We start from the raw sequence: 17,472 nt of genomic DNA on the forward strand, positions 1-17,472 counted from the left end.
CAACCAATTCTCTATCCACATCAATACCATGTTTTAAGTTTGCACACTAATCTCCTGTATGGGACCTTGTCAAAAGCCTTTTGAAAATCTAAATATACCACATCCACTGGCTCTCCCCTATCCACTCTACTAGTTACATCTTCAAAAAATTCTGTAATATTCATCAGACATGATTTTCCTTTCACAAATCCATGTTGACTTTGTCCGATGATTTCACCTCTTTCCAAATGCGCTGTTATCACATCTTTGATAACCGGCTCTAGCATTTTCCCCATCACCGATGTCAGACTAACTGGTCTATAATTCCCCGGTTTTTCTCTCCCTCCTTTTTTAAAAAGTGGGGTTACATTAGCCACCCTCCAATCCTCAGGAACTAATCCAGAATCTAAGGAGTTTTGAAAAATTACCACTAATGCATCCACTATTTCTTGGGCTACTTCCTTAAGCACTCTGGGATGCAGACCATCTGGCCCTGGGGATTTATCTGCCTTTAATCCTTTCAATTTACCTAACACCACTTCCCTACTAACATGTATTTCCCTCAGTTCCTCCGTCTCACTAGACCCTCAGTCCCCTACTATTGCCATTTCCATATAAATACCATTGGACTAGACATGCCCAGGTATAATCTCTGATGAATATGGCAATTTGTCATTGAAACATTGGTTTAAATCGATACCTGGAGAAGTAAGGCCAGAAGTGATATAATTGCTCGTATAAGATCTCATAGACCCAATGGCCTGAATAGCATCCCATTATCAGTTATTTGTCACCTACCTACCCCCATTATGCTGCTAACTGTTTAGGGCAGCAATGAAGGCCCTCCATCTCTTGCGGTGTTCAAGGCTTCTGTCATGTCTGGGTGGAGAATCAGGAAGACTGTCACACTCAGATGTAGACGGATTTTTCACTGCTGTTTCCGTAACAATTCTGGTTTACCAGTCAGGGTTGTTAGCCCTGAGCTGAACCAAGATATTTGTCAAATTATATTTAAAGTAGATTTTGGTAGTTTTACGAGTAAACTTCATGGCTGATCAAAGTAAAATAATAAAATATTCAGTCAAGAAGATAGAGGACAGAAATTCCATCCAATACTTACTTTGCTTGTCAACGACTGCACATTCACCAGGAAGCTGTCATGGCATCTTTTTAAGAACTTCATAACTTTCACTAGCACCAAGATGCACCCATTTTGAATGAAAATAATTCAAATTGGCACACGATTTGAACCTGGCAATTGGTATTATAGCCCTGTAATTACTGTAGTCTTGCAAGTATTTTTAGCTGGAGATACAAGAATTGGATGTAATGCCTTTTCTATTGAAACAATATCCTACTTGTTCTCCATATGAAGAATTTCACATGGGACTGGTATAACTCCACACAAGAAATCCAAGATTTGTACAACAAGTTGAATCTTTCTGTCAACGTCCCCGTTCATACCCGACTCAGACTGTCTAGTTCTCAAGTCATCAACTAATGAAATGGCTGAATGTCCACTAAAACCAGTGGTTCAGCTTAAACAGGCCAGCTGAGTTTTATTAACATGTTTCCTTTGAAACAATACTCATTCAATTCATATTCTTCATAAATATGACCAACAAAAATCTTTACAACTACTGCACAATTTTACTTTTTATAGTTTGAAGAGGAGAAAGATGAAAATGTCAGTCCATTGTTTAGACAAGACCATAACAAAATAAAGAAAAAATCTTAAATGCTTAAAAATTTCAATGATATTACCCAAATTCAAGTAATACAAGATTATACAATCTTCAACCAAACTAAAAATGTAAATTTCTTTTTATATAGATCATCTAATATGGGAATCCATTTAAATCTTTTCATGCAAGAAAGCAAACTTCAATTGAACCTAGTCAGGTACTATCTTCAGATCAAATTATACATTATTGAAACATTAAACAATTGTTGCAGTAGTTCAAGAGAAAACTCATCTCTAAATGAACTGGAACATAAATCACATTGAAATTCAGAAAAATATTACACAAATTATACAAAGCAAACAGCAAGTTTTAAAAAAAGACTTGTGTAGACTTTGCCCTGTAAATGACTAGCTAATATATATCAATACCAAAAAAAATCCATGTTTGAAACAAAAGTCATTGAAAAATCAATTGTAATAAATCCAGTTGTATAAATAGAACAGCTTTAAAATATGAGCGTTGAAATTTTGTACATTAGCCGAATATAAAAAATCTTTATGATGATGGCAGCAGCATCTTCTAGGAGTCCGTCCGCATCGAAGCTCAAATACTATCCAACTTTTTTAGGATAAAAGGAGCTGGAAAACAATTGACAAAATTTAGTACAACTTGAATGCCAAACCATAAGACAAGTAGCATGTAGATGCATATTTGTACCGCTAACGTATACATTACAACTTAAATGTAGCTGCACAGAATTAGTGTAAAATTAATCTATGAATTCGGTGTGGCAGAAAGGTCAGTTTCTGTACTGCACCACCACTCTGGAACCTAAATATATGTGGGTCTTTAACCTGGAAGTTTACTGTTTCTCTTTCTAGATACATGGCCTTCTGAACATCCACAATGTTTAGCTTTTATTTCAGTACAATATTTCGCAGGACTCACAGAGCAGTGACTGGAGACCGTCTAGGACTCCGTTTCTTAACCGGGACAAATAGGAACACACACAAAATGCTGGTGGAACACAGCAGGCCAAGCAGCATCTATAAGGAGCACTGTCGACGTTTCGGGCTGAGACCCTTCGTCAGGACTAACTGAAAGGAAAGAAAGTAAGAGATTTGTAAGTAGTGGGGGGAGGGGGAAATGTGAAATGATAGGAGAAGACCGGAGGGGGTGGGATGAAGCTAAGAGCTGGAAAGGTGATTGGCGAAAGTGATACAGAGTTGGAGAAGGGAAAGGATCATGGGACGGGAGGCCTCAGGAGAAAGAAAGGGGGGGGGGGGGAGCACCAGAGGGAGATGGAGAACAGGCAAACAACTAAATATGTCAGGGATGGGGTAAGAAGTGGTGGAGGGGCATTAACAGAAGGTAGAGAAGTCAATGTTCATGCCATCAGGTTGGAGGCTATCCAGCCGGTATATAAGGTGTTGTTCCTCCAACCTAAGTGTGGCTTCATCTCGATAGTAGAGAAGGCCATGGATAGACATATCAGAATGGGAATGGGACGTGGAATTAAAATGTGTGGCTATTGGAAGATCCTGCTTTCTCTGGCGGACCGAGCGTAGGTGATCAGCAAAACGGTCTCCCAGTCTGCGTCGGGTCTCACCAATATATAAAAGGCCACACCGGGAGCACCGGACACAGTACACCACACCAGCCGACTCACAGGTGAAGTGTCACCTCACCTGGAATGACTGTCTGGGGCCCTGAATGGTGGTGAGGAAGGAAGTGTAAGGGCAGGTGTAGCACTTGTTCCGCTTACAAGGATAAGTGCCAGGAGGGAGATCGGTGGGAAGGGATGGGGGACGAGTGGACAAGGGAGTCGCGTAGGGAGCGATCCCTGTGCAAAGCAGAAGGGGGGGGAGGGTAAGATGTGCTTGGTAGTAGGATCCCGTTGGAGGTGGCGGAAGTTATGGAGAATTATACATTGGACCGGGAGGCTGGTAGGTGAGGACAAGGGAAACCCTATCCCAAGTGGGGTGGCGGGCAGATGTGCAGGAAATGGGAGAGATGCGTTTGAGAGCAGAGTTGATGGTGGAAGAAGGGAAGCCCCTTTGTTTAAAAAAGGAAGACATCTCCTTTATCCTGGAATGAAAAGCCTCATCCTGAGAGCAGATGCGGCAGAGACGGAGGAATTGTGAGAAGGGGATAGCATTTTTGCAAGAGAATGGCATGAACATTGACTTCTCTAACTTCTGTTAATGCCCCTCCACCACTTCTTACCCCATCCCTGACATATTTAGTTGTTTGCCTGTTCTCCATCTCCCTCTGGTGCTCCCCCCCCCCCTTTCTTTCTCCTGAGGCCTCCCGTCCCATGATCCTTTCCCTTCTCCAGCTCTGTATCACTTTCGCCAATCAACTTTCCAGCTCTTAGCTTCATCCCACCCCCTCCGGTCTTCTCCTATCATTTCGCATTTCCCCCTCCCCCCACTACTTTCATATCTCTTAGTATCTTTCCTTTCACTTAGTCCTGACGAAGGGTCTCGGCCCGAAACATCGACAGTGCTTCTCCCTATAGATGCTGCCTGGCCTGCTGCGTTCCACCAGCATTTTGTGTGTGCTGTAGGAATACACACTGCAACTTCTAAATAACGCCGTCTCACGCTGCAAGGAAGGTCGATAGCTAATTGCTCCAGACCCAACTCCCGCGCAAATCTTTTCGGTCAGGTACAGACCGCAGACTTACAGCCTCCCTGACACCCTCCCCCCGTGTGGCCACTCTATACGGCGGAGTGGACCGGACCACGTCCACGTGTGCGTGGGTCAGCAGACAGGCCGAGCACGGAGCCGGCAGGTCCTCTCTCCCCCCCCGTTGTCCTGTTCTAGCTTGGTCACTCACTCGCCCGCAGGACGGCGACGTAGATGAGGAAGTAGCGGAGGGAACGCCATACGTCTGCCCTCATCTTCCTGCGCAGCTCCTCCGGGTCCATTTTCGGCCCCAACGCTTCCATCCTGAACATGGCGGCGACCGGAACACCTCCGTCTGTCCCACGCGCGCACGCCCCTCGCGGTCACATGACCGCTTCCCACCTGATCAGCAACGCGCCGCTGGTCAACCAACGTCCCTCCACCGAACCAATCAGCAACCCGCCGCTGGTCAACCACGTCCAACCACCGAACCAATCAGCAACCCGCCGCTGGTCAACCTCGTCCCTCCACCGAACCAATCAGCAACCCGCCGCTGGTCAACCACGTCCCTCCACCGAACCAATCAGCAACCCGCCGCTGGTCAACCTCGTCCCTCCACCGAACCAATCAGCAACCCGCCGCTGGTCAACCACGTCCCTCCACCGAACCAATCAGCAACCCGCCGCTGGTCAACCAACGTCCCTCCACCGAACCAATCAGCAACCCGCCGCTGGTCAACCACGTCCCTCCACCGAACCAATCAGCAACCCACCGCTGGTCAACCAACGTCCCTCCACCGAACCAATCAGCAACCCGCCGCTCGTCAACCACGTCCAACCACCGAATCAGCGACCCACTTGCTGATCAAACACGTCCGACCACTGAACCAATCAGCGACCTGCTGCTCATCAACCGGGCGGGGCCACTCCCACCAGCGAACCATTCCGGGTTCCCAGCTAATCAACCGGGCGACGCCCCTTCATCGTCATGTGACCAGCATTCCAGCGTGAACTCGTCTCGTCGGGGGGGGGGGTACGTTAGTGGATTTTGAATCGGGGGTGTTCCAGATTCCGTACAGAGGAAATATTTTTGTCATAACTGGTTTTCCTGCACAAAAATTATTAGTGACCCTGATAGCGTTTGTTCCATTTGCTGTATCCTCTCAGGATAGGGTATAGAAACATAGAAAACTTGCAGCAAAATGCCGAACATGTACTTAATTAGAAATATCCTAGGGTTACCCAGAGCCCTTTATTTTTATATTTGTGAGCCAACCTCCTCCTCCTCCGTCTCTTCAGTTTGGTTCCCCCCCCCCCCCCCAGTAATTCTAGTTTAAACTCTCCCCAATAGCTTTAGCAAACCTCCCCATCTGGATATTGGTCCTCCTGGGATTCAAGTGCAACCTGTCCCTTTTGTACAGGTCACACCTGTCCCAAAAGAGGTCCCGATGATCCAGAAATCTGAATCCGTGCCCCCTGCACCAAGCCCTCAGCCTCGCATTTATCCTCCGCCTCATTCTATTCCTATTCTCACTGTCGTGTGGCACAGGCAGTAATCCCGAGATTACTACCTTTGAGATCCTGCTTCTCAATTTCCTTCCTAACTCCCTCTACTCTGCTCTCAGAACCTCCTCCCTTTTCCTACATAATCGTTGATACCAATATGTACCACGTCCTCTGGCTGTTCTCCTTCCCACTTCAGGATATCGTGCAAACATCTGCAGATGCTGGAAATTCACGCAACACACACAAAATGCTGGTGGAACACAGCAGGCCAGGCAGCATCTATAGGGAGAAGCACTGTCGATGTTTCGGGCCGAGACCCTTCGTCAGGACTAACTGAAAGGAGAGATACTCAGGATATTGTGGATGTGATCAGAAACATCCCGGACCCTGGCACCTGGAAGACAAGCTACCATCATCTGTGCTTATTGACTGCGTCCACAGAATTGCCTGTCTGACCCCCTAACTATAGAGTCCCCATCACTGCTGCTGTCCTCTTCCTTTCCCTACCCTTCTGAGCCACAGGGCCAGACTCTGTGCCAGAAGCACGACTACTCCTGCTACCCCCAGGTAGGCTGTCCCCCCCAACAGTACTCAAACAGGAGTACTTATTGTTAAGGGGTACTCTCTAGTATCTGACTCCTGCCCTTTCCTCTCCTGACTGTGACCCACTTTTCTGTCTCCCGAGGCCCCGGTGTGACTACTTGCCTATGGCTCCTCTCTATCACCTCCTCACTTACCCTGACTAGACGAAGATCATTGAGCTGCATCTCCAGTTCCCTAACCCGGTCCCTAAGGAGCTGCAGCTCAACGCACCTGGTGCAGATATGGCTGTCCGGGAGGCTGGGAGAATCCAGGACATCCCGCATCTGGCACCGAGCACAAAACCAACCTCACACACATACTTCCTGTCTGTATTCTACACAAGTAACATACCTCACCTCGACTCTTTATCGCCAAAGCCTTCCTACTCTGCCTCCCTCTACTCTGTTGCCTGTTCCTCTGACACCCACTCTATAAATCTGTCTTTTTAAACTCTTCTTGCTGTTCTCATTGGCTGAGCGCCAGGCACATGCGCAGTCGTGCCCCGTTCAAACCGCTGAAGAAATAACTCATGTATGTGAAGGATGTAAGAAACAATGTCAATTCAATTCAACTATTGGAATTGTATAAAGCAGCACCCTCATCTTTAATATTTTGGATGCCCGTTCAGCAGAAAGAGTGAAAAGAGCAGGAGTTACATCTCCAGGGATAGCGTGGGATGGCTCTGTGAAAAAGGGACATAGTGAGCACACCCCTCTGAATTATTAAAATAAATTGTGTTTGGTAGTAGCATTTCTTTGGTTCTGTTAAGGTTTTTAGAAATGTTCAATTGAAAGTGGAGGCCTTTGGAGTGAACAGAAGGCAAAGAGTGGTTGTAGACGAGTCATAATCTGTATGGAGGTCAGTGACCAGTGGTGTGCCTCAGGGATCTGTTCTGGGACCCCTACTCTTTGTGATTTTTATAAGAGATCTGGATGATGAAGTGGAGGGATGGGTTCGTAAGTTTGCTGATGACACAAAGGTTGGGGGTGTTGTGGATAGTGTGGAGGGCTGTCAGAGGTTACAGTGGGACACTGATAGGATGCAGAACTGGGCTGAGAAGTGGCAGATGGAGTTCAGCCTAGATAAGTGTGAGGTGGTTTACTTTGGTAGGTCAAATGTGATGAATAGGTTGAGTGAATTCAGCCTTTTCTCCTTGGAGCAACTGAGGATGAGAAGTGACCTGATAGAGGTGTATAAGATGATGTATAAGTAGGTACAGAGGAGATGTCAGGGGTAAGTTTTCTTACACAGAGAGTGGGGAGTGCGTGGAATGGGCTGCCGGTGATGGTGATGGAGGTGGATATGACAGGGTCTTTTAAGAGACTCCTGGATAGGTACATGGAGCTTAGAAAACTAGAGGAGTATGGGTAAGCCAAGGTAGTTTTGAGGTAAGGACATGTTTGGCACAGCTTTGAGGGCCAAAGGGCCTGTAAGCTTTCTATGTTTCTATGAGGAGAAAAAATCTTTGTTACGTCTCCATCTAAATGTGCAATGTGCAATCATAGCAATTGATAATAAATAGAACAGTCAATTCACAACCTCTTCTCCTCTGTACTGTGGAATGTCAAAGAAGAATGGGTGGATCATCTTAATTCAGACCACATTTAGAAACTGTAGTTGTCTGTGTGCCTTCTCATGAGATGATTTCTGATTCTCAGCGTCACTTTCTAGCTCCAGCTCCATGTCTTGGTAGTCTGAATATTGAAAGCATGTCGATCTCTGAATGCACCACGGTAGCCTAGCGCTTAGAACCTGGGACAACACACACAACATGCTGGAGGAGCTCAGCAGGCCAGGCAGCATCATGATTATCATGAAAGGTTTCAGGCTGAAACATCGACTGTGCTTTTTCCATGGTCTCTGAGTTCCACCAGCATTTTGTGTGTGTTGCTTGGATTCCCAGCATCTGCAGATTTTCTCTTGTTTGTTACATGTTGGGGTGATACATTCAGGTTTACCCCTCGTTGGTGATAGAAGTCCTTTCCCCCCATTCCAAGGCGTGGAATGTGTCATTGTAAGGGGGCCTAAGGGGATGCTGGTGTGCATCATGGCAGACTAAAACAAACGAGGTTGAATGTGGGTCAACAGGAGCCCAAGAGTGCTGTACACCATGATGGGAGGTAGGAATAGGTGTAGAGGAATTGAATTTACTGAGGAGGGGGGGACACAGTTGTGTCATTAGGAATAAAATCACCTGTCATTCGTACTGGCTGCCCCTATAGCAACTCAGCCACGGACGACTCCAGGTCCTCTTTTCCCCCCACTTTTCCTTCGCTATATCGAAGACTGCAGTGGTGCTGCCTCCTGAACGCATGCTGAACTCATTGACTTCATTAACTTTGCCTCCAACTTTCACCCTGCCCTCAAATTTACCTGGTCCATTTCCGACACCTCCTTCCCCTTTCTTGATCTTTCTGTCTCTATTTCTGGAGACGGTTTATCTACTATAAGTCTATGGACTCTCACAGCTACCTGGAAAATGAATATTCAAGGACATACATCTTATCGAAAGGACAGACTGACTGGCAGAAGGGGTGGGGTGGCTCTGTTGGTGAGGAATGATATTCAGTCCCTTGCGAGGGGGAACATAGAATCTGGGGATGTAGAGTCAGCATGGATAGAACTGAGAAATTCTAAGGGTAGAAAGACCCTAATGGGAGTTATCTACAGGCCCCCAAACAGCAGTCTGGATGTAGGCTGTAAGTTGAATGAAGAGTTAAAATTGGCATTTCGCAAAGGTAATGATACAGTTGTCATGGGGGATTTCAACATGCAGGTAGACTGGGAGAATCAAAATGGTACTGGACCCCAAGAAAGGGAGTTTGTGGAGTGCCTCCGAGATGGATTCTTAGAACAACTGGTACTGGAGCCTACCAGGGAGGAGGCAATTCTAGATTTAGTATTGTGCAATGAAGCGGATTTGATCAGGGACCTCAAGGTAAAGGAACCATTAGGAGGTAGTGACCATAATATGATATGTTTAAAAAAAAAATTATTAGTTTTTCAAAACATTTTACAAATTAAAAACCCCAAATCCCAATGAGGAACATTAATACAGTGCAAAATTAAGCATACAATAACAATATGCTACAAAAGAAGAGAATTTAACAAAAAAGCACCTAAATTAAAGACAAGTAAGCTTAGTATCCTCCCCAAGCCCCACAACACAAGAAAAAAACAACTCCAGACCAACCACAACACAGTATAAGTCCGGACAGTCAAACTCCCAGACTGTGAATACACTTAGCAACAGAGGATAATAATGCCTACTACCAGAAAAAAAAAGGGAGCTGAAAGCAAGGGACCGAAAAGAAAAAAAAACCCTAGTCAGGAGGAAGGTTATGAAAGTACTCGATAAAAGGTCCCCAGACCTTATGGAACTTTAGATCCGAATTAAGAACTGAATAATGAATTTTTTCGAGGTCCAAGCAGGCCATAATGTCGTTAAGCCATTGCGCATGAGTGGGCGGGGCAACATCTCTCCATCTAAGGAGGATCAAGCGTCTCGCCAGGAGAGAGGCAAAGGATAGTATTCGGCATTTGGTCGGACCCAGACATAAATCTGTCTCGCCCCAAAAACCGAACAGAGCAATTAAGGGGTTTGGTTCTAGGTGCTGATTCAGAATACCCGATAATGTAGTGAAGACATCTTTCCAGAATTTCTCCAAGCTAGGACAGAACCAGTACATATGGATGAGAGAGGCCACGCCCCTCTTGCATTTATCACAGAGCGGACTAATGCCAGGGTAGAATCAAGATAGTTTAGACTTAGACATATGGGCTCTATGAACAATCTTAAACTGTAAAAGGCAATGGCGAGCACAAAGAGAGGTTGAGTTAACCGCATAATATGATATGTTTTAACCTACAATTTGAGAAGGAGAAGGGGAAATTGGATGTGTCAGTATTACAGTTGAACAAAGGGAACTATGGAGCTATGAGGGAGGAGCTGGCCAAAGTTCAATGGAACAATACCCTAGCAGGGAAGACAGTGGAACAAAAATGACAGGTATTTCTGGGAATAATGCAGAAGGTGCAGGATCAGTTCATTCCAAAGAGGAAGAAAGATCCTAAGGGGAGTAAGGGGCAGCCGTGGCTGATGAGGGAAGTAAAGGGCAGTATAAAAATAAAAGAGAAGTATAACATAAAGATGAGCTGGAAACCGGAGGACTGGGAAGCTTTTAAAGAACAACAGAAGATAACAAAAAAGGCAATACGCCAAGAAAAAATGAGGTACAAAGGTAAACTAGCCAAGAATATAAAGGAGGATGGTAAAAGCTTCTTTAGGTATGTGAATAGCAAAAAAATAGTTAAGACCAAAATTGGGCCATTGAAGACAGAAATGGGTGAATTTATTATGGGGAACAAAGAAATGGCAGATGAGTTGAACAGGTACTTTGGATCTGTCTTCACTAAGAAAGACACAAACAATCTCCCAGATGTAATAGTGGCCAAAGGAACTAGGGTAAAGGATGAACTGAAGGAAATTTATATTAGGCAAGAAATGGTGTTGGATAGACTGTTGAGTCTGAAGGCTGATAAGTCCCCGGGACCTGATGGTCTGCATCCCAGGGTACTTAAAGAGGTGGCTCTAGAAATCGTGGATGCATTGGTAATCATTTTCCAATGTTCTATAGATTCAGGAACAGTTCCTGCTGATTGGAGGGTGGCTAATGTTGTCCCACTTTTCAAGAAAGGAGGGAGAGAGAAAACAGGGAATTATAGACCGGTTAGCCTGACATCAGTGGTGAGAAAGATGCTGGAGTCAATTATAAAAGAGGAAATTATGACACATTTGGATAGCAGTAGAAGGATCAGTCCGAGTCAGCATGGATTTATGAAGGGAAAATCATACTTGACTAATCTTCTGGAGTTTTTTGAGGATGTAACTATGAAAATGGACAAGAGAGAGCCAGTGGATGTAGTGTACCTGGACTTACAGAAAGCTTTTGATAAAGTCCCACATAGGAGATTAGTGGGTAAAATTAGGGCACATGGTATTGGGGGCAGAGTACTGACATGGATTGAAAATTGGCTGGCTGACAGGAAACAAAGAGTAGCGATTAACGGGTCCCTTTCAGAATGGCAGGCTGTGACCAGTGAGGTACCGCAAGGTTCGGTGCTGGGACCGCAGCTGTTTACCATATACATTGATGATTTAGATGAAGGAATTAAAAGTAACATTAGCAAATTTGCTGATGACACAAAGCTGGGTGGCAGTGTGAAATGTCAGGAAGATGTTATGAGAATGCAGGGTGACTTGGACAGGTTGGGTGAGTGGGCAAATGTATGGCAGATACAGTTTAATGTGGATAAATGTGAGGTTATCCACTTTGGTGGCAAGAACAGGACGGCAGATTACTATCTAAATGGAGTCAAGTAGGAAAAGGGGAAATACAACGAGATCTAGGTGTTCTTGTACATCAGTCAATGAAAGCAAGCATGCAGGTACAGCAGACAGTGAAGAAAGCTAATGGCATGCTGGCTTTTATAACAAGAGGAATTGAGTATTGGAGTAAAGAGGTCCTTCTGCAGCTGTACAGGGCCCTGGTGAGACCCCACCTGGAGTATTGTGTGCAGTTTTGGTCTCCAAATTTGAGGAAGGACATTCTTGCTATTGAGAGAGTGCAGCATAGGTTCACAAGGTTAATTCCCGGAATGGCGGGACTGTCATATGTTGAAAGATTGGAGCGACTGGGCTTGTATACACTGGAATTTAGAAGGATGAGAGGGGATCTGATTGAAACATATAAGATTATTAAGGGATTGGACACACTGAAGGCAGGAAGCATGTTCCCACTGATGGGTGAGTCCAGAACTAGAGGCCACAGTTTAAGAATAAGGGGTAGGCCATTTAGAACAGAGATGCAGAAAAACTTTTTCACCCAGAGAGTGGTGGATATGTGGAATGCCCCAGAAGGCAGTGGAGGCCAAGTCTCTGAATGCATTCAAGAGAGAGTTAGATAGAGCTCTTATAGATAGCGGGGTCAAGGGATATGGGGAGAGGGCAGGAACGGGTTATTGATTGTGTATGATCAGCCATGATCACAGTGAATGGTGGTGCTGGCTAGAAGGGCCGAATGGCCTACTCCTGCACCTATTGTCTGTTGGACTATTCCTCTTCCCACCCTGTCTCTTGCAAAAATGCCACCACTTCTCGCAATTCTTCTGCCTCCGCCGCATCTGCTCTCAGGATGAGGCTTTTCATTTCAGGACAAAGGAGATGTCTTCCTTTTTTAAAGAAAGGGGCTTCCCTTCCTCCACCATCAACTCTGCTCCCAAACGCATCTCTCCCATTTCCCGCACATCTGCTCTCACCCCATACTCCCGCCACCCCACTCGGGATAGGGTTCCCCTTGTCGTCACCTACCACCCCACCAGCCTCCAGGTCCAATGTATAATTCTCCGTAACCTGCCACCTCCAACGGGATCCTACTACCAAGCACATCTTACCCTCTCTTCCCCCCCCCCTTCTGCTTTGCTCAGGGATCGCTCCCTACGCGACTCCCTTGTCCACTCGTCCCCCCCCCCCCCCCCATCCCTTCCCACCGATCTCCCTCCTGGCACTTATCCTTGTAAGCGGAACAAGTGCTACACCTGCCCTTACACTTCCTCCCTCACCACCATTCAGGGCCCCAGACAGTCCTTCCAGGTGAGGTGACACTTCACCTGTGAATCGGCTGGTGTGGTATACTGCGTCCGGTGCTCCCGGTGTGGTCTTTTATATATTGGTGAGACCCGACGCAGACTGGGAGACCGTTTCGCTGAACACCTACACTCGGTCCGCCAGAGAAAGCAGGATCTCCCAGTGGCCACACATTTTAATTCCACGTCCCATTCCCATTCTGATATGTCTATCCATGGCCTCCTCTACTGTCAAGATGAAGCCACTCTCAGGTTGGAGGAACAACACCTTATATACCAGCTGGTTAGCCTCCAACCTGATGGCATGAACATTGATTTATCTAACTTCCGTTAATACCCCTCCTCCACTTCTTACCCCATCCCTTATTAATTATTAATTAATTTTTATTTCCCCCCTCTTTTTTCTTTTTTCTCCTTTTTTTGTCCCTCTCACAATCACCCCTTACCTGTTCTCCATCTCCCTCTGGTGCTCCCCCCACCTTTCTTTCTCCCGAGGCCTCCCGTCCCATGATCCTTTCCCTTCTCCAGCTCTGTATCCCTTTAGCCAATCACCTTTCCAGCTCTTAGCTTCATCCCACCCCCTCCGGTCTTCTCCTATCATTTCGCATTTCCCCCTCCCCACACTACTTTCAAATCTCTTACTATCTTTTCTTTCAGTTAGTCCTGATGAAGGGTCTCGGCCTGAAACGTCGACCGTACTTCTCCCTATAGATGCTGCCTGGCCTACTGCGTTCCACCAGCATCTTGTGTGTGTTGCGTGAATTTCCAGCATCTGCAGATTTCCTCGTGGTTTTGTTTTTAGGTCCTCTTTTGGAGCTGTTTTGAGCCCCAGCAGTGGTGTGATGTAGCCTAACGGTGAGATTGTGGGCCATCTCAGCGCAAAGGTCTGATATTCACTGGGGTCAGAGGAAACATCGGATGTCTGCCAAACCCAGCACTTAGGTACAGATGAATGACCAAGCTATCGCTGATGCAAAGGGATGGCCCCTGGCCACCTGGAGGTACAGTCCACCACGGTAAGGAGGTTTGTGATACTGCCTTAGGAAGGTGGAAAGAGGACATGGTCAAACCATCGCTCAGGACCTCAGAAGGTGCCAATGGCACCTGGACATGATGGTTAATTTTTGCCCGCTGACACTCCAGACAGGCTGAAGCTCAATCATGCACATCCTTTCTGAGGCCGTGCCACACAAACTTTAGTGCAACCAGTTTCTGTGAGGCCCTCTGGCCTGCATGCACGAGGCAATGTATGGAGTCAGAAGCAGTCCTTCTCCAGTTTGCTGGCACAATGGGGGAGGGTGACCAGTTGAGACATCACACAGGACAGAAGCCCCAGCTTCCAGAACTTAATGTCAGTGAACCACAGGCCCATGACTGCTGTTCAGTAAACCTGAACCTCTGGATCAGTAGCTTGATTACCTGCCATTCATGCATAGTCAACCCCTATGTGTACGGCTTCGACTGCTGGCCAGGAATTGCAATCAGCCATGGGATTATTTTTCCCCTAGATATGTTGTATATCAGTTGTGAACTCTGGTATGAAGGTCAGTTGACGTTAGTGCAGACCAAGGATCTGATATTTCGGCCATTGTGTGCACAAGGGTTTTGTGGTCAATGAACACTGTGAACTGGCAACCCTCTAGAAGAAAACAAAAATGGCAGACAGCCAGATAGAGACCCAGAAACTCTTGGGGAAATGTGCTGTATTTTGTTTTGGGGGGGCGGGGGCAGAGCTGGCAGCTAAAGAAGGCGAGTGGCTGCCATGTGCCTCCGACCAGCTGTTCCTGCACAGCACCCACAACATAGTCTGAAGCATCGGCTATGGGTGTGTTGGGGTGTTGGTGCACCAGCAGGGTTGTGTTGAAAAGAGCTTGTTTAGTATCATCAAATGCCCTGGTTATGTCCACTGACCAGTCAAGCTCGTGATTAGGGTTATTACCTTTAAATGCACTATACAGGGGGAGCACAAGTTCAGCAGCTGGCAGAATGAAACAGTGATAGAAATTCACCATGCCTACAAACTCATGTAGTTTTTTAGTAGTGTGGGGTGGTGGGAAATCAATAGTAGTGGCTATTTTCAATGGGAGGGGTTTCACACCTATTGTGGAAATTTGATGGCCGAGAAAGTCAATGGTTGACAACCCAAACAGGCACTTAGCATGGTTAATAATCAACCCGTGTTGGCTTAAGCACTCGGAAAGTGTGCAGGGTTGGATTATGTGTTCAGATTTGGATGTATTCAAGTATGTATTCAATGTATTCAAAAAGAAAGTCTTTTAATACAAATCTTTCCATGTTGGCAAACTCAGCCTTCGCAGTTGCCAGCTTTTCTGGGTTCAGTCTACAAGTATGAGCACGGACTGCCAGGCCAGTTGTAAAAATATGGTGTTTGACCCCATGTTTGTGACTGTAGTGGAGAATGTGGGCTCGGTGAGGTCTGGGAATTCGCCCAGCAGTTGAGTAAACTCACATCTGGTGATGATTGCGCTTGACAGAGTTATTGTGGGGAACTTACTGGAGGAGCAGGGTAACGACACAAATGTTCTTGACATCCACAAGCCGGCAATTCTTAAGATCGACTAACAGTCCTTGGGCACACAGGTAATCTGCACCGAGCAGAGGTCTAGCCAGTTCAGCCAGAACGAAGTCCCATGTGTAACGTCACCCACTGAAGCAGAGCGACAGCCGTCATATCCCATAGGGCTGGATCCTGCAGCCATTGGCAGGCTCCAGTGAGGTCTCATCAATAGGCAAGGCTGGCAGCACACTCACGTGAGCACCCATGTCACATGGGAAGTGTTGCGCTGTAAGTGCATCCGTAATGAACGGTAGGCGGCCCTGGCGGGTGGAACCCACGGTGTTCACAGATCTGATGTCCTGACGCGGTGGCACTGTCAAAGCTGCAAGCCCATCGGCACTTCCCAGTGTTCGTACCAAAGCGAGCGTGGCAAAAACACAGGCCAGGTGTCTGTTTGGCAGCCACAGGCTTCGTTATGTTGGGGGCCTTGCTGATCGGGGTTGTTAAGGCAGAGAAAAGAGGAGAAATGATGTACCTCTGCCTGGCCCGGTTGTAATGGAGCTACTGGTGTAACCTGATTTGGTTTACCCACAATTTGACAAGTATGGCACGTTTTACAAAACATCGCCACATCTTTTCTTAGACCAGGCCAGTAAAAATGTTTTAAAATCTTGTCCACAGTTTTCCTTACCCCTTGATGTCCACCTAAAGGCACACTATGAGCTAAAGTCAAAATCTCATTTCGATAAACTTTAGGAACAACTACCTGGTAAACAACATTCCATTCCTCACTTGCAGGAATTGTAGGCGACCTCCACTTCCTCATCAACACTCCTTTTTCCAAGTAATATCCTACTGACACTTTCTCAATTTCACTACCTAGTAAAGCTTGTTCCCTTAATTTTATAATCTCAGGATCTCTATTCTGCTCTGCTATCATCTCCTTCCGAGACAGAGATAAATCTTCATAGTCAGACTTACTCCCAGAATCTTGTTCAAACAACGAAGGTAAGAAAGTCTCTGACACATCCTCAAAACTCGAATCCTGAGTTGAACAGTCATGAGTAACAACCTCATTCTGCACATGAATCTTTTTAGCCATAGCTCTAGTCACAACACAGGAAGAATCTGTGTTAGAATTCATCTCTGGTTCCTCTGACTCCATTGTCAAATGCACTTCAGGAAAAACTTGTCCACCTGCCAAGTCATTACCTAACAATAAAGAAATACCCTTCACAGGTAAGCTATGCTGTAATCCTACTTTAACAAATCCTGTAACTAACCCTGATTTTAAATTTACTTTATGTAAATGTACAGGCATAAAATCACTCCCAACACCTCTTATGTAATTTACCTCACCAGTATCACTCTCTTCATTAAACTTCAACACACTGTCTAACATCAGTGATTGAGAAGCTCCAGTATCCCTAAGAATTTTTATTGGCAATAGAGTAGATCCTTCTTTCAAGGATACAAACCCTTCAGTTATAAAATGATCATATCCCTTTGTAACTTGGTCAGACTCTAACAAATCCTCATTTGTGTTTATCAAACCCTTTAATTTTACAGGTGCTTCAGTATGTTGCACACAAGCATCTAGAACTGCTTCCTTCTCTTTCTTTTTCAATTTGAAACAGTTAGCTATTACATGGCCAGGCTTCTTACAATAGTTACAAATAAGACCAAACTGTCTTTCCTTCACAGGTTTTCCTTCCTCCTTACCTTTCTCATTAACCTCTGATTTAATTTCTGATTTACCTTGAGTCTCCATGTTATTTTTCCTCTTAAAAATTCTACCTTGAGGAAATTTATTCTTATGGATTAAAACATACTCATCAGCTAATCTAGCACAGTCCTGCAATTTATCAGTATCCCTCTCATTTAAGTAGGTCCTTACTTCAACAGGAATGCTTCTTTTAAATTCCTC

The 17,472-nt window shown here is 45.7% G+C and overlaps 2 protein-coding genes across 3 annotated transcripts in view; one reads left to right on the top strand and one right to left on the bottom strand.

Annotated features, from left to right (window-relative positions):
- LOC140713724 (thymosin beta-10) overlaps nt 1–17,472 on the top strand; it is a 452,521-nt gene that overhangs the window by 57,094 nt on the left and 377,955 nt on the right. The window lies entirely within an intron of this gene.
- On the bottom strand, nt 1,513–4,839 carry tomm5 (translocase of outer mitochondrial membrane 5 homolog (yeast)). The gene is made up of 2 exons (XM_073024067.1): nt 4,507–4,839; nt 1,513–2,302 (listed from the first exon to the last, which is right to left on the bottom strand). Exons 1-2 carry the CDS (start codon nt 4,625–4,627, stop codon nt 2,268–2,270), a joined length of 156 nt encoding a protein of 51 aa, XP_072880168.1. The 5' UTR covers nt 4,628–4,839; the 3' UTR covers nt 1,513–2,267.

Source organism: Hemitrygon akajei, chromosome 2, assembly GCF_048418815.1.
Source record: "Hemitrygon akajei chromosome 2, sHemAka1.3, whole genome shotgun sequence".
Taxonomy (NCBI): Eukaryota; Metazoa; Chordata; class Chondrichthyes; order Myliobatiformes; family Dasyatidae; genus Hemitrygon; species Hemitrygon akajei.

Coding starts and splice junctions, on each gene's coding strand:
- tomm5 (XM_073024067.1), bottom strand. CDS start 4,627: ATGTTCAGGATGGAAGCGTTGGGGCCGAAAATGGACCCGGAGGAGCTG. Junction 2,303..4,506: donor CGTCGCCGTCCTGCGGGCGA/GTGAGTGACCAA, acceptor ATTGTTTTCCAG/CTCCTTTTATCCTAAAAAAG.